Here is a 21,593-nt window from a genome sequence, read left to right as displayed (position 1 = left end):
AGGGTTAATATTTGGTGAATCCCTTTACTTCACACCTTTTACTTTTATCACTTTCCTTAGTTCATTTTTTCAATTCAACAAAATTAGGTTTATAATTTTTGATACTTTAAATCGCTATAAATAATAGAAGGGAGTTAATTAATTTTGGAAAACTAGTAGTAGTCTAGTACACAGTCTTGAACCGCGATAAATAAATTCCCTCTTTATTTTCTCTTCAATTGCACGACAAAAGGGTTTCAATAGCGCTTGTGCAACCACCACCGATCCATCGTCCTCCACCGTTCGCATCTCCGGCGAACCACCACTCTCGCACCGTCGTAACCCGCTCACTCCATCTCCGCCAAAATCGTGAAGCGCCATCGCCGTAATTTCGCGTCGCGCCATCCTCGTTCATAGAGGTAATTTGTTAACTGTCAAAGGAAGAATTGCAGGTTTTTATTCAGTAATGTTTGTTCACATTGGGTTTTTGTCTGAGCTGTTTAATCTTGCACATTACTTGTTTGATGAAATGATGATTTAAGTCTATTGGGTTTTGAGTTAATGTACAATTTCCATTATGTGATGAACCTAGTTTTTGATGGGGTAGGAAGTTCTACTTATGTGCATGAAAATGGGGCTGTGGAGATAAAGAAGGAATGGTGTTATAGAGTGTTGGGAATGGGAGGTGAATAGGGTTTTGGTGGTGGTGGTGGAGGAGGGGCTACCAGAGATTCATGATTAGTTGCACCTATGAAAATGGTTTAAATGCTCGTGTCTTGTTTTCTGCAACTCAAGTTAGTGTGGATCACAATTTCAGTTCTAATCTCACTTCAGTGATTCTAGGTTGGTGGTGGCAGGAATTTGTGGCTAGGGGGCCATGATCAGGGGGGGACAATAATAAAGAATATGACATATTTGCAATAATTTTACAGCTGACATACATAGGAAATGATCATTGTAAATGAAGGGTAAGTTGGGAAATGATCATCGTAAATGAAATAGCCACCAAACCAAACGGAGAGTTGGTGCAAGCTCAATTACATGTTTTATACAGTATCGTTGACGTTGAGGGATAGGTACTTGTAGTTAGTTTTTGTCACCATTATTGACTTAAATTAGCCCACATCACCTGGATGGTGCTCTGATACCAATTAATAGAAACAAGCAATGAACAGAACAAAAACTTATTGTTTTTCAAGAACAAGAATGAACTACAATGGTTACTGGATTTTCGATAGAGTCAACGCTCTAGAATTCCCATAACTCTATAAGATGATAATTCCATTCCATCTAATCCTCTTATTTATAATATCTCTAGTCTCTCTTTCTAACTAACTCTCACAAACTAATAACTGTCACTCTGTTAGTGAGTCAGATATTGATAAGCACGAAGGCATGCTTTTAGAGGCTGAACCCAAATAGATTTGATGATTAGATAAGAAAGTTGTTATATTGAGGAAAAGTCCCATCTGTTCCAAAAAAAATAGAGCTAATTTGTCTAAGGTTCTAGGCATACATGTCTTTTCTTACACTAGTTACTTAATTAACGGGTACATGATCTACACGAAAGTGCACTATGATTAGAACACAGTGGAAAACAGATTGTGGTTGCTCAATCAATGGTATCTCAATGGCCAATGTTAGAAATCACATATGTACTTCAAGGTCATTTAACACATGAAAGTTGGATTACACAATGTTTTAAGGTTCTTGTGTTTGATTGTGAATGCATTAACAACAGCAACGTTCAGAGCAATGACCCGAGATTTATTCAAGTGGGGATCTTAATTAGGTGAGGGTACAAAGATTAGTCTTTCTTTTAGCATCTAAACTTAGCAAGTGTTTTGTATCATCATTTCTGCTGACAAGAAGTTTTTCATTGTGCTTTTGTTAAACAAAATAAATGCAAGAAGACATTGATATGGATGATCCTTTAGTGACAATAATTTGACAAGAGATGATAGTTTGTATATGGAGATAATCATCATAAGATGATTTGGATAAATCTATCATTTCATGCCAATAGGGACAAAAAGTTTCCGCCAGAACGTGGAAAAGGAAAAGAATTGAACCACTTAAACATGCATTTTTTTTTCCAAATAATTTTATGTTTAATATTTTTCATTTATTATGTGTGTTATCCATCTCTTCATGAGTATTGACATTTTATTTGTCTTTTAATTTTATTACAGGTAAATGGCTCCTTCGGGCAACAATAAGGCTCTCACCTCCCACGATAAAGAGATTAGGCGTGGGAGGGCCATTGTGAAGGAAGTTCTCCGCATAAGAGAAAAAGGACAAAAATTAAAGGTAACAAATTTACTTCTATTACACTTAATTTGATTATGTTGTTTACTATATCTATTATATATACATATTAATATTAATAATTTGATTAGATTGGATGGAGCAAGAAAGGTAAACCAATTAAGCCCCACAAACAAAAATTTGTTCGTTACATTGGGATGACTGCTCGGGAGAAAGTGCCAATTATTTATAATAGTTGGGAGGATGTACCGGAGCAAATTAAAAACAACATTTGGTCGGATGTAGAGGTAACATACTTCAGACTTTCTTTATCTATGACGTTTCTTATGTAAACAGTAACACACTTACATTGACAGTAAATTTTGTTCTCGTGTAGTCGGCTTTTCTTGTTGATGACATACATAGGAAATATGTACTTCAAGTAGCGGATCGTCTATGGACTCAGTTTAGGTCAAATTTATCAAAATGCGTAACAGACGATGCTGGTAATATGAATGAGCATCCACCACAGACTTATTCATGCATAATACCTGATGATGATTGGAAAAAGTTTGTTGCTCAACATGTAGACGAGCCCTCGAAGGTAAAATCATTTGTGTAAAATATCACTATGGTCTTTGTATTTTGCATATAGGTATGTATTCATAGTAGTACTATGTGTTCAAGCAGACACTAAGTGATGGAAATTTGCAAAGCCTACTGAAACCTGCCTATGAATTTATGAAATCGTGTACGAGAGATGCATCCCTTGAGCAAAATGCGGTACGTTATATGGATATAATGTGCTTCAAGTATCTTTTTTTAGCCATTCAAGAATGATTTTTAATTAGTTTGGTTAAATTTCTTAATGTATACAGATAGAGGAGGAAGGATCATATGTTACATCCTTGCCTCGTCATGTTTTGTGGAGGGCTGGGCATGTTAACAAGCAGGGCTTGATTGACAATCCGAATGTTCAACAAGTTTGGGATAAGTGTGTAAGTACAATAGCATTTCTTAACTTTTTTTCATTTGTTATTTGCTTATATTTATGACAAACATTTTTTTCACTTGCATGTGTGTCAGGAGGCACTTTTGAAGTCTGTATCCCAGAAGGAGACACAAGAATGTGGCCGTCAGGACATTGTTGACGGAGCCTTGAATATTCTAGAGCAGCCTGGTCGTGTCAGGGATGTCGAATTTGGGGTTTCACAAAGGGACAACTTCAAATCTGAAAAGCGCTCAAGAAGGGAAAATTTTGGTAAAGTGGAGCGTGTGGAAGTATTGGTGAAGACCCCTCAAGAACAGGTTAATACTTTGTTGCAAATGCAGATGCAGCAGCAGACGCTTCAGAAGCAGCGAAATTTACCACCCACGAATGGTAGAGATAGTTGCATGCCACTTCCATTAGCTGCCAACATTCCTAAGGTAGTTGGTTACTTTAGTGATTGTATTGCACTTTGATAGTAGTTGGTTACTTTAGTGATTGTATTGCACTTTGATAGTTAATTGGCATCATACTATCATACTTAAGTATTTTGACAGTTATTTCTATGTTGCTTTAGGGTCCCACCCAGTGTCTTTTATGTTTAGCAGTCCCATATTTTCGCACGGTTGGTACTGGAACAGTGTATAACCTGCCAGGTGATACGCTACACAATAGGCCACTACCTCTTAATCATGTGAGAGTTAGTGTTGATGTTATATTTGAAGGGTCTGCACCATTGCCCGTACCTAATGAAGATGCGGAGTTGTTTAGTGTTGAAAATGCAGTAGGTACTTGTGTGGCATGGCCAATCAATCTTATTCAATTTGATCTTGTGGTATGTAATTATAATTCCATTCAACATATTGTGTATATTCATTTCATAATTTGATCGCTAGTTGACTTAGATAAATACAAAATTCTTAGACTCCCACACAATCCAAATCAGAGGGGAAAACAACCGGGCACACAAAGAAAGTCGTTGCATCATCAAAAAAGCAAGCTGTGCTTCAGCCCTCTGTTGGAGACGGTGCGACCAAACTTCCTTTTTATTGCAAGCTTCTTTATGTTTACGCGCAAAAAGTGTTGACAAACAGCTCCCCATTGAGAATACCCATGGAGGAAGCAGTACTCAATTATGATTGCGTGGAGCACATTGGTTTAGATGAAGTCAATCAGGTTGTTCATCACCAGCAATTAGGTGCCTCTGTAATTTGTGTATATATCAGGTATTTCATCAATCTCAAGTCAACCATGTTTTTTAGTGTTTTGAATTAAACATTAGTGCTATGGGTAATCCATTTCAATTTTTGCATTGAAGGTACTTATATGAACAGATGTTGGTCCCAGATAATTTGACGGAAAAGTTCTCATTTGTCTTGCCACATCAAACATCACTAAATGCAGAACAGCAAACACATTATATAGTCGATGCCCTCACAGCACAAGCTCAGCTGGATAAATTGTTTCTTGCACCATACAATATAGAGTGAGTAATTTTTTTATTTCATAATTAAAATTGATTTATGATGGATTCTTATGAATGTGAGTTGCTCAGGATTTGCTAACTCAACATTTTTATAGAGAACATTGGGTGTTAATAGTGATTAATGCCTCTGAAGGGAAAATATATTATCTGGATCCTTTGAATGGTGATCCGAGACACCAAAAAGAGATGAAGACCCTGTTTGATACGTAAGCAACATGTGCATATAGTATATTTTTTACTCACTGACACATATCTTTGATGATTTAAAATATTCAATTATATGAATTTTTGTTAACTTTGTTAGAGCTTTGAAGATTTACCGTGTTACAACTAGTGCTACTGTGCCTGGAGCAAAACGAAGCAATATTCAGTGGGACAATATAAAGGTATTACTCAACTTCTTGAATCAATTATATTGGGAGAAAAGACATTTAACATATTTCTTTTGATTTGTAGTGCCCTCGTCAAACTAATAATATAGATTGTGGATACTATATCCTGAAGTTTATGAAGGATATTATCACTCACAATGAACCTATGATCCCGTTGGAGGTAATGCAATTTGGGCTCTATTTCATATATACCGTGGATTTTAAAATTTTCAATTATTTAATATTTTATTCATGTTTAATTTCTCAGTACTTTCAAGATTGTCGATGTAGCTTCTACTCTAATGATCAACTAGATGAAGTCAGGGAGGAGTGGGCTTCTTATGTGCTTGACAACTTCTGTTAGCAATTGGGGTCTTTGTACTGGTAATGAGTTAATTAGATATTGTAGTCTTGCTGTAATGATTCTTTAAATGAGTTATTTAGTTGATTGTGATGATTAGGGATATATGTGACTATTTGTGTGGTAGTGAGTTTTTAGTTTTGTACATATATGAAAATTACTATTATTTTGTGATACTAGTTGTTACTTGTTGAATTAATTTTGATTAGAAATCTTTATGGTGAGACTAATTAGAAGTATGGACGGTTCATGGTAGCAAATTGATTTCTAGGCCTTTTTTTCCCACTGCAAATTAAACAAAAACTTAAAAGAATACCCTATTATGTTGTTTTGTGTGTCTATACTCTATAATAGGTAATCCCATATTAGCCGCTCACAGACACTATGATTGACACTTGCCTTTTATAGATAAAACACTTCCAACTTCTATTCAAGACTTTTTTAAAGAAGTGCTTTGTGCGTGTGGGGGTGTAAATGAACTTAGATATCTGTATTCAATGGGTGACGCCCTCAAGGTTTTTGACCAAAGAAAGAAGAAATTGTGGCACAACAATTATTGACCTAGTTTTTTTAAATTATTTTTTATAAGCCAAATTAAGAATATCAAACCAATTTGTGGATGTCAGGCATGTTGAAGTGCAAAACCATTAATTGCTTGCAATACAATCAATGCTGACAGAGCTAGACGTGGAAAATTGGAAGTTGTATAATTTATATAAAAAGGAAACTTAACCGAGTTGGCCATATCATTGACTTCAATTTTTCTTTTTTAATGTGAAAAATTATATCAATTCACTGATTGAGAACTTCATTAGCTATAAATTGAGCCCCTATAAACTATCCAAACTCCCAGCATCAAAATTGTACATAGACCACATTAGAAGCAATAATACAAGTTAACCATGAAGTCCATATACCTTTCATTTGCCATTCTCTTTGCCTTGTGCACCCAACCCTTCCTTGGTAAAGGAGATGCTTCACCTGAGCAAGTGGTTGACACACAAGGCAAGAATGTCCGGGCCGGCATGGGCTACTATATCCGACCTGTCCCAACAACGCCATGTGATGGTCGTGGCCCTTGTGTGGTTGGCAGCGGCTTTGTTCTTATAGCAAGATCACCAAACAAGACATGCCCCCTGAACGTTGTGGTGGTTGAGGGTTTCCGAGGCCAGGCGGTGACGTTCACGCTGTTAACCCTAAGAAAGGTGTTATTAGGGTCTCTACTGATGTGAACATCAATGTAACCCTTGAGACTGCATGTGAAGAGTCGACGGTATGGAAGCTTGATGATTTTGATGCCTCAGCAGGACACTGGTTTGTGACTACTGGAGGTGTTGTGGGAAACCCTGGCAAGGATACCATCAGCAACTGGTTCAAGATTGAGAAGTATGAAGAAGACTATAAGCTTGTGTTTTGCCCCACAGTTTGTGACACTTGCAAGCCCTTGTGCAGGAATGTTGGGGTCTTTATGGATAGTAATGGGAACCGGCGAGTGGCTCTCACTGATGAGTCATATAAAGTTAGGTTCCAACCATCTGCTTGAAGCAACTTTAATATGTATGAACAAAGTAATTATGTAATATATATATATATATGTATGTATATGTATTTTCAATTTTTCAGTGTTGTTTATGTTTTCTTCAAAGATGGGTGTGATTGATATGTGAAATCAAAAAATAAACAAATGATCATCTAATGATCTAGAAAGGCATCACGGAGGAGTTGATGCTTCTGTAATATTTTATATATTCTTATATGAATAAATTACAGTTTTGCCAATATTACAAATATAAATAAATTATATATTCTTCTCCTATGATTAATATTATCAGATACTATAAAAAAATGATGTTCTGTCATATTTTATTTCAAAAGTTTAGGATGAGGAATGGTGCTTCAATCCAGGAAAGCTAAACGGAGGGTTACACTTACTACGTACTCCCTTCTCCAACAACCTGTCTCGGTGGCCTCGCACCTGTCGGAGACGAGCCATGCCCTCTTTACGTTGCGGCTGAGGACGCATATCAAGGCTTCCCGGTGACGTTCTACGCCATGAGCCGTAAGCAAATAGTTGTCTGGATCGCCACTGATGTAAACATTCAGTCACATAAAAAACATGATGCTTGAACAAAACAGTGGTTTGTGATAGTTGGTGGTGTTCTTGAAAGCCCAGGAAAGAAAGTTCGCAGTTGGTAGTGTTCTTTCTGACAAATTTATTGAATAATTGCAAGATTACTCATAGATTACCATCATTTCGGAAGTCGCATCAACCAAAAACTAGATATATCTTGCTAAAGACAAAAATAATAAGAATATAGGAAATTATAAACCTATCAATTATTTCATTTCATGGATCGGCTACTTTGACGCCAAAGGTTTTTGACCAATGAAAGGAAACATCGACACAACAAATCTTATCAAGACTTTTTCATATTTTTTACAAGAGAAGTGTTACAGAGTCCAAACAATATGCTCTGAAAAATTGACCGAACCAGTGTTGAATACGTGGCCAATAAAGGATTTTTAAACCATTAATTAAAGTTGGAAATTAGAAGAAGGTTAAAAGGTTCGCATTAATTAATGTTTTAAAAATCCATTAGTGGCCACGTGTACAATACTGGTGGTTCGGTCAATTTTTCGAAGGATATTGTTTGGACTCTAGTGTCCAGTCAAATTATATGGAATGTTGGAAAAGTTGTTTGGCTTAGAGATTTACAAGTTCTTTGTCTATTACAAGGAACTTAATGCCACGCGTACGTAGTGTCAGCTCATGCAACGCTAACGCAACGCCAACTTGTTTGAAAGACAATATTGCAATAACTTCCAACCGTTTAAAGTGGGTCATGACGCTGACATTATGCGGGATCTAAAGGGGTGTAAAGTCGAATTTAGCTTCATTAGTATTGGCTTTTGGCCGACGCTAATGAGTGTCGACTTTCGGCCAATGTTAAGTGAAGGTATAAAAAATTTGTGTTCTTTTCATTAGTGTACAGTGTAGAGATATTAACAAGACATCAGCATTGGTGATCAATGATAAGAGCATCTCCAATGCCTTAGGGTTGGATTACAAAACATTTTTTTCTCTTTTATTCATCCAACATACCTTATGGATGGTACAACTAAAAGGAAGGTAGTGTGAGGCCTAACTAAAATGAAAATAAGATACAACAATTATCGCAAAGTTGCATCGGATCGGTACCTTATATCGTATGTGGCATATCAGGTCCAAAAAATGATAAAATATCAATTAAGGTACTACTACTAAACATTGGACATGCTCTAAGATATTAACTTTTAACTATTTAATGTGAGCCCGGAGATGGAAGATGAATGAGGTATATCTATGCTTTTGACTCATTGGCTGGCTTTAATAATCATTATTCTTGTAGTGGATGTAGAATGAGAATTGTGGACTTGTGGGGAAGGTGGGAATATGAAACTTTAAAACTGACTGAGGATATTTTAGGAATATCAAGATGAATGGATGGTGGAATTGGTTTTGGGGATGGTGAGAAAAGTGGTACTCATCTTCTAGATATTTGGCATCATGTCTTTATTTTAATATGGGCCATCAAAGCAGAAACTAGATCAGGCCTACTTGAATGATTGAGAAATTGCGTAATGTAGTTGGGCATCTTTTAGTTGAAGACATCAAAACTGGACTGCTCTTAATTTTGGCACCCTAATCTTCCAAGTTGTTTTTTTTTTTGTTTTTTGGAAAGGAGTTGTTTATTGTTAGGCAGCAAGCAGTTTCATACTTCTCAATTAGATGTGCTACTTTTAGAAAACTAACGAAATAAAAGATACAATATTATACTGTTGTGCATCGTATTCGTACGTATCATCCTCCATGTGTAACAATTTTTTTTCGAGTTAGGAATAATACATGCAAAATTTAACAATTATTTTAAAACTAAAGACTAATTTAAGAGATGAAAATAATATTCATCGCTAATAATGACATTTTTATGATGAAGTTATCAATTTATAAATTAGTGGCAAAAGTTGCGGAAGAAAATATTTCTATAAAAATTAGGATGATCGTTAGGAGCACCGCCATCTATTGGGCAAGAGTGAATTGGCTAGTGTATTAGGAAACTGATGATATTTGTAATTCTGCGGGTCAAAATGATTCATAACAAAAAAGTGTCATCAAGTATTTATCAGTGTGCATATGAACCCCAGGTATTTGATCCACACTAGCTTTATAAATCAATTGACGGTCTTCACCTATGATATCACAACCCAAAACAATAATGAAGACAATAACATTCCCATCAATATTCACATTCCTACTCTTTTCTCTAGTCCTTGAAGCAGCTCATGCTTCTTCAAATGAGCAAGTGTTTGACATCTCAGGAGGAAAGCTCCAAATCGGTCCCACTTACTACGTCCTCCCTTCTCCAACCACCCGCCTCAGTGGCCTCGCGCTCATCGGAGACGAACCGTGCCCTCTTTACGTTGCGGCTGAGGACGCATATGAGGGCTTCCCGGTGTCATTCAACGCCATGAGTCGTAAGCAAGCAGTTGTCAACATCTCCACTGATGTGAACATTCAATTCTACATAAAAAACATGACATGTCCCCTTTCCTCTGTGTGGAAGATTGGTGAGTTTGATGCTTGGACGAAACAACGGTTTGTGACGATTGGTGGCGTTCTTGGAAAACCGGGAAAGAAGACAGTTAGCATTTGGTTCAAGATTGAAAAGTATGATGATGATTACTACAAGATAGTTTACTGTCCTAGTGTGTGCAAACAATGCAAGGTTCAATGCAGTGATGTTGGGGTGTATTTGGATGATTACAATGAGAATAAGCGTCTAGCTCTCAGCAATGTGCCATTAAAAGTTCAGTTCAAGCAGGCCTAGAAGTTTAATTTTCTTCATATCAATGTGTACGTGTTTTTACCTTTGTGTTTTCTTTTGGTTGTATTACTTGTCTTGAATTGCCCTAATAAAGAAAAAAAAATAACAAAGTTCATATTTTAAGGTGGTCCATTTTTTGGTTCTATTAATGCAGAGTGAATAATTTTTTAACTAGTACACCATTAAGCAATTATTTTTAGCCATATTTTGGTATAATAATTTTTTAATGGACAATCTTAAATCAACGACGGGTAATAGTGGATCACCAATCACCAGTGAATCCCTTAACAAGTTATTCACCCTATTCTTGTATTGCTTGTCTTCTGAGTAATATGACATGGTGTCTTTGTGGTGATCCCTAAAGGTTAAGGTCACTGATGGTCTTTCAATAAATTTGTTTGATTTTACAATTCAAAGATCACTAATTTTTCAAATTAAGGTTTCAGGTTTCATATGAGATAAAAGAATAACAAAGACAAAAAAGGGAGTATTTACATGAAATATTAACATCTACTTTTAAGGATCGATCCTTTATCCTTAACCCGTCTTTAACTACTTGAAAACTAAAAAGTAGATGTAAATATTGCAGCAAGTGAAACCACTGCAAAATCAATTTTTTTTCTTTTTGAAAAGGGAAATGATATTATTAAAATATGCCAAGAGAAAAAATCTCAAGGCCAAGTACACACCATTCCAACAGCAAGCAATACAGCAAAAGAAAGGCAGGAGACAACAGGGGAAAAACAGGGGACGAAGACTGCAACAGAAAACCACAGAACATAATAACAGAACAGCAAAAACTAGCAGCAGCACCAAACCATCTGAAAGAACCGACATTAGAACAAGGATCAAACTCTTCCTAAAAATCGAACCCTTGATCTAGGATTCAAACAAACACTTTTTACCATTGTGACCGGCACCAATTGGATAAAGCTACACTCAGTTAGCTTGGAGAAACTACTAAAGTACTACTTGTTTTAGCTTGAAGGGGCGGACATACTTGTAACTTAATTTGCATAGTTAAGTAAAAATCTCTTTGGTGATTAAGAGGTCACTGAAAGTAGTTTTGGGTTTGAGGTAAACTAGGATTCTAGGAAAGATAAATACATGTGTGATATTTCTAACTATTAACTATCTTTCTGTTTTTTTTTTTTTTACATCGGAAAATTATTAACTATCTGTCAATATAATTATTGCTAGCTGATGTATTGAACTCACTTTATTAAAGGGCACTCTAAACTTAAGAAATTATTTTTGCTACCTAATTTCTTTAGACTCGTACTAACGTTCAACATTTATTGAAGTAAATAGAGAAAGAGGTAAATTATTAAGAGTTTAATTTTGATACACTGTCAACCAATTAGATTTTAAAGATTTACCATGTCAGTCAATTTAATTAAATAAAAAATAAATATTTCTCACTTTCATGAAATTTGATTGGTTGACGGTGTAAAAAAACTATATATTGTCGGTGCATGAAATTTTTTCACAATTATTAAAAGTTACAAAGAACTTTTATAAAAACAATTCAACTCGTCTTCTTAGAATATTATCTGTTTTTTTCAAACTACTACTTATAAGGGGATCTTTATTTTTTTTCATTTTTAGTCAAAGGTGCAAAGATTAACATTCAAAGTTTGCCTAACAACACTTACATCAGTGGGACTTTTCTCCCAAAACGTGATCAAGCAATGCATAATCATATCAGAAATTAAGCTTAAAGCATACTCACTCATGCTTATCTAAGCAACCAAACAAACTAAGAAAAATCATACAGACTCTTAAATCCTAGGATCACCAACACAGCAACTCAACTTTCCAAACAGTTTTAAATCTACAATAAACTACTGCTCCACTGCAAATCATCCCACTCTGTCGGAGTTGCATAAACTGACAGCCTTCAAAGAAGCAAACGTAGCTTCAACGGCAGGACCAAGAGAAGTCAAGTTAGCAGCACTAGCACCATAGAAAAAGGCAGCAGATCTACACAGTAGCAGAACAGAGGGAGGGGTGGTAGCGGTCGATGCAGAGAACACGCAGCAACGGTACGACGACAGCGGTGACACGGTGGCAAATCAATGCTTCAGGATCTGAAACAGCTACAACACATCCATTTTCAACCCAGAGCTTTGCCAAGGAGGAGCGTTTGGAGAAGGGGCCTTAGGCCTGGGTTGAAGGGGCACTCACAACAGCGATGGCGGCGAGGTGACGGTCGCACCGTCTAGAAATTAGATCTGTGTCTCTGTACATGGTGGGAGGTGGAGGAGACGAAACAGCCAATGCGGAAGTAACAGTGGAGTGAATGAATGAAGTGGTGGCCAGAGAAAAGAGGACAACTAGGAAAGGAAGAAAAACTCACTTATTTGGATAGCAAATCCACCTAATGTGGAAGAAACCCACCTATTGTGGGAGAAAAGACCTACCAAGTAGGAGAAGAACCTCCCTAAAGGAGGAGGATCCCCCAAGGGGGAGAACAGCGCTGCACAAAAGAAGCTAACCCTAGCAGAGCGTCACTTACATTAAGAGGATCTTTATTCACATATCGAAAAGTAGTTCAATATTCATATTCATTTGGAATAAAGTGTAGAATGACCCAAGGTCTATGTCCTAAGTAAGAGCTTTAGGCCCCTTAAAAAAATTTGTACTAAGTAAAAAAGGTCTTCCATTCATTTGATAAGTTCAATAGTCTTTTTGCAAAAAAAGTCTCAAATAAAATTGGCTAAAAAACACTTTTGGCCCCTTATGTTTCAAGTTTGTGCAAATTCTGCCCCTACTTTATTTTTGTCTATGTTTCTACCTCTCATGTGTTTCAAACAGTGCACGGTCTACCCCTCCGTCAGTCAGACGTTAAAAAACTAACGGAATGAGTTGATTTGGCTTTTTTTAATTTATATTTTTTGGACCTGCCACGTGGGAGTTACAAGTGAAATTGGAAAAAGGAGCATGGGAGATTCAAACTCAAGACATGTAAGTATCAAAACATGCATTTAACCAGTTCAGTTACATACATAATTGATATATACATCAATCAAATTTCATTTATATCATTTTCTTGATCATCATCAACTTCATATACTCTTCTTCATCTCTCCAATCCACTCAGGAACCTCTCCTGAGAAAGTCTGACTGACAGAGGGATAGACGGTGCACTGTTTGAAAACATGAGGGGTAGAAACGTCGACAAAAATAGAGTAGGGACAGAATTTGCACAAACTTGAAACATCAGGGGCAAAAAATACTTTTTAGCCAATAAAATTCAAGGTCTCAGTTTAAAAACCCAAGCCCAATAGTTTCCATGAAAAGAAAAAAAATACTTAATCTCACATTTGACTAGTTTGGCATTTCAAAAAACTCGAAAAAATAATTTTAAATAAAAAAGTTTTAATATAAATATTTTTTAAGTAAAAAAGTCTCATTTTAAAATTTACTTTATGCCTCATTTAGTGCTGGATAGGTCTGAAGCGGCTAACTTCGACCCTCATATTATCGCATTATATTATGCACAACAAATGATGAACTAGATGCCATTAATAATAAACTCATTATAAGATGATAAGGAAACAGGTGGGAGACCAACGAGTTGGCATAAGATCAAATTATTTGGTCTTATCTAATAGGAGAAAGCTTAGAATAAAACATTGAAAGGACTAGATCAGCAGCCCATGGACTTCTTTTCACTCTGCATCCCAAACCAGACAGGTTTGTCTCCGTCATAGCAAATTGTATGCGACCAAAAAATAATCCATATATTAGCGCCGCCCCTTGCCTATATATAAATCTTCAATCTCTTCAGCTATTCAATTCACAACAAGAACAAAAACATTAAACACATCATACCAAACAATGAAGATCACATTATTTCTTGCATTGGTCCTTCTCTTTGTTGCCTTGAGCACAAAGCCGCTGCTAGGAACAAAATATACTTTACCTAATAGAGCGATTCGCGACACATCGGGGAAGAATGTCATATCCGGTGCTCAATACTACATCGTTCCGGGTTCTCCCGTCGTTGGCGGTGTTGGCCTTGCCAGAAGAGGTAAAGAACACTGCCCTCTTGATGTTGTTGTAGTTGTGAATGGCAACCGAGGCCTGCCTGTGGTGTTCACACCTGTGAACACTATTAAAAGTGTTATTCGCGCCGACACCGATCTCAACATCAATTTTTATACTGAAACAAGCTGTCCCGAATCCAATGTGTGGAAGCTTGGTGATTTTAATTCTACAACAGGACAATGGTGTGTGACTACTGGTGGTTATCTCGGTGACCCGTGGAATTATGACAACATTTACAATTGGTTCAAGATTCACACATACGAGGACAAGGAGGATGTTTATGCACTGAGTTACTGTCCAAGTGTGTGCAATAAAAAAGGTTGTGAACATGAATGCAGCAGCATAGGAATTTATGAGGATCATTATGGCAAGCGTCTAGGTCTGAATGATTTCAGATATCCAGTTCGGTTCCAGCGAGCAGCTGCCTAAACTTCTACTTATACATAAATCCTAGTAATGAATAAGTGTAATGTAATGCATTAAGTGTGTTGTAGAGCTTTTATATGTGTGTATGGTTGATCATTACACAACCAAAATAGCAAAGTACAATCTTCCTTAAAATTTGTAAGAATTATACTCCACCTCGTTCTTATCTAAAATTTACATCCCACTTTATTTTATATGGAGACAAATTTAGATGAAAAAATATTCTTCATCAATAAATTGTTAATCAATAGTTTCAAAAAATATTTTCAATATAATCCAATAAATTTTAAAACAAAAATATCCGAGTGCTCTTCATTCTCTCATTTGTGTTACTCCTCTGTAAATTCACAGTGCAACTTTTACAAATTTCGAATAGTGTAACACCCCACTTTTCGTTATTAGGTTATTTATTATTTTATTTTAATTATTATGTTATATGGTAATTTGATAATTTATGTGATTTAATTTGATGATTATGTGATTATGTGATTTAATTAGATGATAAGGTCATTAAGTTATTTTATTAAATAATTATGTGATATAGATAAATAAGGGTTTTAGGTTTTAAGTGAGTAGTTGGAAGTGGGGCCCATTGTAAGATTATTTAAGGGTTATGAGAGAATTAAAAAGAGAGAAATCAGAAAATTAGGATTAGAGAAGCAGCAGAACACAGGAACACGTGAAAGGTGAAGGAGAGGAGTAAAGGTGGAGAAAACCTAGAGTTTGATCTTTAAGAAGAAAAGGGTCAAGGAGGCTTTGTACCGGTGTCATAGAAGGTAAGGGTTTGAATTTACCTTGTATAATTGTAGAATAACAGAGGTTGAGTTTAACATGAAGGAACCCCCATCTTCTTTGAAAATTCAGAACTGAGAGACTGTGTTGAGTGTTAACATGTGGTGAGCAAAATTGATTTTGAGCGAAATTGAGGTTCTGGGGAAAATTGGTTTCTGTTCTGTTCTGCCCGCAGATACCCTAACAGTCTGTGTTGTAGAGAGCATAACTCTCTCTACAGAATTCCAAATTGAGTGAAACCAATTTTGTATGAAAGCTAACTCATAGGGCTATGTTGGGTAATATTTTCATAATTTTTCGATTGCTGGTTCAATACCAGAATCATTTGCAATTTCATTCTGTTTCTGCCCGCAGACACCCTAGCAGCCTGTGTTGTAGAGAGCATAACTCTCTCTAAAGAATTCCGAATTGAGTGAAACTAATTTTGTATGAAATCTAACTCATAAGGTTATATTGGGTAATATTTTCATAATTTTTGGATTTCTGGTTCAATACCAGAATTATCTGCAAGTTCACTCTGTTTTGCTCGCAGACACCCTAACAGCCTGTGCTGTAAAGAGCATAACTCTCTCTACAGAATTTCAAATTGGGTGAAACTAATTTTGTATGAAAGCTAAAGTATAAGGCTATGTTTGGTAAAATGTTCATAATTTTTGGAGTGCACGTTTAGTACCGGAATTATCTGCAAGTTTGCTATGTTTCTGCTTAACTCTGTGATTGATTCTGGAACTGGTTCTAGTAATTGATATGAGACATTTGATGATTTTGTGTTGCTAGTTTATCGGTGGAATAGTGAATGATAGATAATTATATTGAAGTGTTATTTTGTGCAATTTTGGTGTGATTTCCGTTATGGAATTTGGTGAGAAAATATGTTATATATTTGGGGCTGGAGTGGTCTCAAATTGCATGTTTTAATTTATGAGTTTTTGCACGAAATACACTTCATTTAGTCAAGAGGCAACGTGTCGGTTTTCATCGGAAAACTGAGGTTTGTCCCAGAACTGGCGTGGTTCTGGAAGTCTGGAGTGGACTTCATTGGTGGTTAACTGTCTGGAGTGGACGCGGTGATACCGCTAAGGTTAACAATTGGTACCACATGCATACATTAGAGTCTCACACACTAAGTTTCACGTTTTCAGTGGTTTTATGTGTTTGGTAATTTGTTAGTGAATTGTTTTGCTGTTGTGGTAAAGTCGAATTATTATTCTTCTTAAAGCTTATATTTTCCGAAACCTTAATAAGAATTGTGATTTTGTCTTGAGAGCAAATATTATAATCACTCAGATTTTAAAGAAAAGGTGAAGTATTTATAAAGCTGAATCTGAATTGTTTACTTGCTCTTTGTTATGCTATATTTTATAAAATGTAACTTCTTACCCTTCTGTTGGAATGATGTTCTATGCGACATCGCTCAGGTACTGGAGATAGAGATGTGGCTCATGAGGAGTAGCTTCGGAGAGTCTCAGTTTATGTTATTATTATTATTATTATAATAAAATAAGTGTCTTGCTCTGTAATGTAACACTGGGTAGATATTTTACGTTACTTTTACATTTTTGTTGAGAGGATTTTATAACCTCTCCTTATGGAAGTTTTTGAATGATTTTCTAAATTATGGCGATGTCGTACTGTTGATGGCCGAAGTGCTTATGAAATTCAGTTCTGAGTATGATGAATTTTATTGGAATATCATGAAAGATAAACCTATTTAAATAAGTGATCTTAAGCATCTTGGGATTATCTGGCTGGTTTAGAAATTTTATTGGCATAAATAATTCTTTGTTTGAAAAGCATATGAACTTATAAATTTTCAAACACAATCAATGTGAATTTTAATGAGTTTTCGTGAAGAAGTGTAATACTCCGAGTGCTCTTCATTCTCTCATTTGTGTTACTCCTCTGTAAATTCACAGTGCAACTTTTACAAATTTCGAATAGCACACCAGACTAGCAGATAAACTATTTCTCCAACATAGTCAAACATGTTTGTGTTTTCATTTCCATATTTGTATATGGTAATAATGCAATTTCAATAAAAATTACCAATTTTCAAAACTGGATTGTAGATCCACAAAAGGAATCTTGTAACAAATTAATTTTTTAATGAGAGAGCACAAGTGGACGAAGAAGAGAGAGAAATAAAATTAAGAAATAAGAAGTGGATCCGAGGCTACTACAACCCAGTGATGTGGTGAAGAGCAGGGGCGGATCTACAGCTAAGTGAGGGGGTTCAGATGAACCCCCTGAAAAAGAAAAAAATTCTACTTACCCCCCTATATAGTTTTTTTTTTGAACCCCTGAGATTTTTCATTTGCACCCATAGACCCATTGACACCTCTCTCACACACTCACAGACTCACTCATTCTCATCTCACGAGTCTCTCACTAGGTCATGCCCTCACCCTCTTTCTCTCACTCTCAGTCTCTCACTAGATTTGGCTGGCCGTCATCACTCATCAAGCACACAGCACGAGCACGGCTCACCACCGGCCACCAGCTCATCACCACGCCACGCCACCACCGTCCACCCGTCCAGCCGCGCGCCTCTCTATCTCCGTATCTCACGAGAGGGTCACTGCTCTGCGTTGGGAATCTGCATTCAACTCTCAAGGTTTCTTTCTTTCTGATTTATTTTTGGTATGAATGTGAATATGTGATGTTGGATGTGGAGTTTCATTGAGTTGGTTTTGATGTTTTTCTACAGAAATCAGAAATAGGTTTATAGTTGTGTTTTTATGCAATGCTCGTTTGGATGGTTTAGATTGATAGAAATCATAGAATGATAGTGTTTGATTGTATTTGATTGAATGATTGATTGAATGTGGAGTTCAATTGATTTGGTTTTGGGGTCTTGTAGAGAAATGGATCTGTGGAAGACACATGTGCATTCAAGCAACTTGCAAGGTTCTGCTGCAATTTTAAGTGCAGGAGATGGCTAACTGGGAGGTGTCTTTGGCTATTATTTGTATGTTTGATGATTGTTTGGGGTCCTTGGCTGGTTGGTTTTATTAAGACAGTAGGGGACGTTGGATTGGGTTTCTACTTGAGTGGTGATTTGGCTTTGATAGTTTGATTGACTTCAAAGGAAAAGGCTTAAGACTCATGTATATCAACTCTGTAACCTGATTTATCCACAGCGCTGGACGCCATACAGTACAGGTCTTGGCTGTGGTTAAAAGGAAAATTGAGAGGCTTTAATTACTCGCAGTTTGAATGGATTACTAACCCCATTGTTTGCTTGGAATCATGTAAATTGGTTTATCAGGAAGCAGGACTGGTTTGTTGGGTATATCAGAGCTGGCAGGAGCATCAAAGTTGGGTGTGGCAATTGAAATACGTAGCTTGTGAATTCCTGGACTTTGCTACTACATGATAGTATAGGTGCTGCCTGCTGGATTGTTGTCATTGGACCCTAGGAATGTTTAATTCTAGTTTTGGAGAATTATCTTGAAGGGAAAGGAATTCAGCTTGGTTTACCTATCAGATGCATGTAGTGTATAAGAGAATTAGGACCCTTGCTGTACCTTCTTAGTGCTTTGTTCCATCCTTTTATTTTCTGTTTTTTCCATTGCTTATTCTTTTCTTGTATTAAGGGTTAGGGTACCCCTTGTGCCTCCTATTAATACAATCTTTTGGTTTACCAAAAAAATGTATATCAACTCTGTAATTGCAGTTTTAGCTATTTTCCTTTGTTGTATGTTTGGAGCCTTGCTGCTTTGTACCTCTCCTCTTTGTTGCTTACTTGTAATCTTTAGGATGACACCCCTTGTGCCTTTTTATTATATCATTGGCTTACCAAAAAGAAAAAACTGGATATGTCTATTTTTTCCCCTAATTCTGGTTGTTGTGTGAAGCTTGATTTCCCTAAATTGATTTCCCTAATTCATTCATGAGATATATTAAGAATTCTAATTATGGTATGTTATTATTTTTAATTTTTATCGATGTGCTCATTTGAAAATTTTGAACCCCCTGACCCTGGGGTCCTGGATCCGCCACTGGTGAAGAGCCGCTTTTAACAAAATTCAACAGTATCTTAAACTAACAGAGTGTTCCCCGAAAACAATAATGGGGCAAAGTTCACAAGAAGTAGAAGAACAAGTGGCATTGGAGACCTGTGATTCACGGCGAAGGGGCGCCAACACCAGTTGTGCGAGGTGAGGTTTGGTCAGATCCTCCGGGGTTCAGGTCACAAGACAACTTTGAGATAGTGCCATGGGGTTTCATGTTCTGGGACGGTACGTGGCCACTGCGCTAAAGGGAATAAAGGCTTGGTGGTGGCAGTTTGTGGTGAAAAACATGGTTTGAAGATGGACGGGGTGTGGGCTCGACAACACAGTTGATGGTTTTTTTAAAATTTATTTCAGTATAATTATTTTCAAAACTTAATCTGTGATAGTGTATATTCATTAAATTTATTTAAATTTTAAATAATTAGTAGTGACAAATTTTTTCGTCACTGAATTTGCCTCTACATAAAATTGGGTGGACTGTAGATTTTTAGATAAGCAAAATTGTATGTTTTAAGTAAAATTGAATTATGAAGGTACTAGGGGTACCTCAACCCATGATATATACAAAGTCAAAAATAAAAAGAAACAAACAAAGCACCAATTTACTTTTGTCTAAACCTATTTCATGAGCATCTCCAATACTAGTTCTTAGTTCTTAGAAATTCATGTGGGCATGTACTGCCACATGTGCTTAAGCAACTCTTTGAAGATTTTGCTCCAACCATGATTTCTTAGTTCTTAGCACTATTCATCCAGTCCCACAATACCATTATATTTTAATATTTTTTATTTCCATATAATTTTGATTTAAATTTAAATGCTAATTCAATACTTAAATTTAATGAATGAGAGAGAAAAACTAATTTTTTATGCTAAGAACTCAAAAAGTAAAACTTCTTATATAAGAACTAAGAACCTTGCATTGGAGATACACCATAATATTAAGCATTCTCCTTATTAGTATTAATCTACTTTTGGTCAATACGCCATAATTAACCTATTTATTCAAAGAGTAGTGTGTATTCTGTTGCATCCAAATTAAACTAAACCAAGTTTTTAGTTAGATAATTAAGTTCATTTAATGTAAATTATTATTTATTGAAAATTTTGATTTTTTTTGGAATTCAATGTGTTAATTAGTAAATATTACAATAGTATGAGTCACAACGAAAGTGTGAAAATTTCACAAAAGCATCTCGCAGTGGTTCAGACCGCGCCACATAATAGAGGTGAGATGAACAATTATACAATATGCGCCGCTATATGTCTTCTGGCGGTTTCTCCAATAGTTGGCCAAAACCGTCGTAAAAGGATCCCCCACACCGTTACCAATACGCCGCCTCAAACATGCATTGTGCAGTGGATGGAACCGTCGAAAATAGTTCCAGAAACCGCTGCAGTTTACAAAATTTCTTTTAGTGCTGCTTGCAACTTTACTAATATGACACTAAACTTCATTATTCTCTAAAATCGGCTTAATACATTAGAAGGCCCCTGAAATTGTAAAGGGAATCAATTCCAGGGCCTGTAAAATTTTCGCGTCAAATTGGGTCCCTAAGAATTTTTTTTTAATTCAATTAAGGACAAAGTGTGTCAGCCGCTGATGTGGCTCGATTTTTAGTCTGTCACATTATCCACGTGCCTTTTATAATTTTTTTTAAATGACAACTTATGCCACATGTTTTAATTTTTTTAAATCTTTAATTATTTTTTATTCCAACTCATTTCAATTATAAAAAACTAACCTATCTTTAAAAAAATAAAATCCTAACCTAATCTTCTCTGGAATTATCGATGAAGAAGGAAGAGGGAAGAAGAGAAGGAAGAAGACCATGAAGCCGCCCTTGCCTACGACGGCACCGCTCTCTCCCTCCGTGGCCTCTGCCTCGACCTTAACGCCCCCTCCTCCGATCTCCACCACCACCGCTGGCCTCTGCTCGACCTCAACGCCCCCTCCCCCGATCTCCACCACCACCGCTGGCCTCTGCTTGACCTCAATGCCCTCTCCT

General features: G+C 36.3%; 3 protein-coding genes, 1 long non-coding RNA gene and 1 pseudogene across 6 annotated transcripts; all 5 read left to right on the top strand.

The window, feature by feature from the left end:
- The first annotated feature begins 161 nt into the window (after positions 1 to 161).
- LOC130738591 (uncharacterized) lies at positions 162 to 7,684 on the top strand. Of its 3 annotated transcripts, none has more exons than XM_057590654.1 (15): positions 162 to 398; positions 2,172 to 2,289; positions 2,379 to 2,534; positions 2,624 to 2,830; positions 2,917 to 3,009; positions 3,105 to 3,224; positions 3,313 to 3,654; positions 3,792 to 4,049; positions 4,139 to 4,440; positions 4,533 to 4,700; positions 4,796 to 4,906; positions 5,005 to 5,086; positions 5,157 to 5,252; positions 5,340 to 5,455; positions 7,313 to 7,684. In XM_057590654.1, the coding sequence occupies exons 2-14, from the start codon at positions 2,176 to 2,178 to the stop codon at positions 5,433 to 5,435; spliced, it is 2,145 nt and encodes a 714-aa protein (XP_057446637.1). In that variant the 5' UTR covers positions 162 to 398; positions 2,172 to 2,175; the 3' UTR covers positions 5,436 to 5,455; positions 7,313 to 7,684. The 3 variants fall into 3 exon arrangements, with proteins under 3 accessions (XP_057446637.1, XP_057446636.1, XP_057446635.1); XM_057590653.1 differs by having other exon boundaries at positions 7,308 to 7,684; XM_057590652.1 differs by lacking the exon at positions 7,313 to 7,684 and having other exon boundaries at positions 163 to 398; positions 5,340 to 5,648.
- Positions 6,120 to 7,047, top strand: LOC130738593 (miraculin-like; annotated as a pseudogene).
- Positions 7,685 to 9,485: 1,801 nt separating the features above from the next.
- Positions 9,486 to 10,371, top strand: LOC130735508 (kunitz trypsin inhibitor 5-like). The gene has a single exon (XM_057587464.1). The coding sequence runs from the start codon at positions 9,665 to 9,667 to the stop codon at positions 10,298 to 10,300; it is 636 nt and encodes a 211-aa protein (XP_057443447.1). The 5' UTR covers positions 9,486 to 9,664; the 3' UTR covers positions 10,301 to 10,371.
- A 3,665-nt stretch (positions 10,372 to 14,036) lies between these two features.
- LOC130735507 (kunitz trypsin inhibitor 5-like) lies at positions 14,037 to 14,924 on the top strand. Its single transcript, XM_057587463.1, has one exon. It carries the CDS (start codon positions 14,141 to 14,143, stop codon positions 14,777 to 14,779), a length of 639 nt encoding a protein of 212 aa, XP_057443446.1. The 5' UTR covers positions 14,037 to 14,140; the 3' UTR covers positions 14,780 to 14,924.
- Positions 14,925 to 17,718: 2,794 nt separating this feature from the next.
- On the top strand, positions 17,719 to 19,268 carry LOC130738590 (uncharacterized). The gene is made up of 2 exons (XR_009019467.1): positions 17,719 to 18,182; positions 18,429 to 19,268. It is a non-coding gene; the product is annotated as an uncharacterized LOC130738590 (long non-coding RNA).
- Positions 19,269 to 21,593: the final 2,325 nt, after the last annotated feature.

This window comes from Lotus japonicus, chromosome 2 (genome assembly GCF_012489685.1).
Source record: "Lotus japonicus ecotype B-129 chromosome 2, LjGifu_v1.2".
NCBI classification, from domain to species: domain Eukaryota; kingdom Viridiplantae; phylum Streptophyta; class Magnoliopsida; order Fabales; family Fabaceae; genus Lotus; species Lotus japonicus.
The sequence above is the reverse complement of the archived record's forward strand: the minus strand, read 5'-3'. Positions and strand labels throughout refer to the sequence as shown.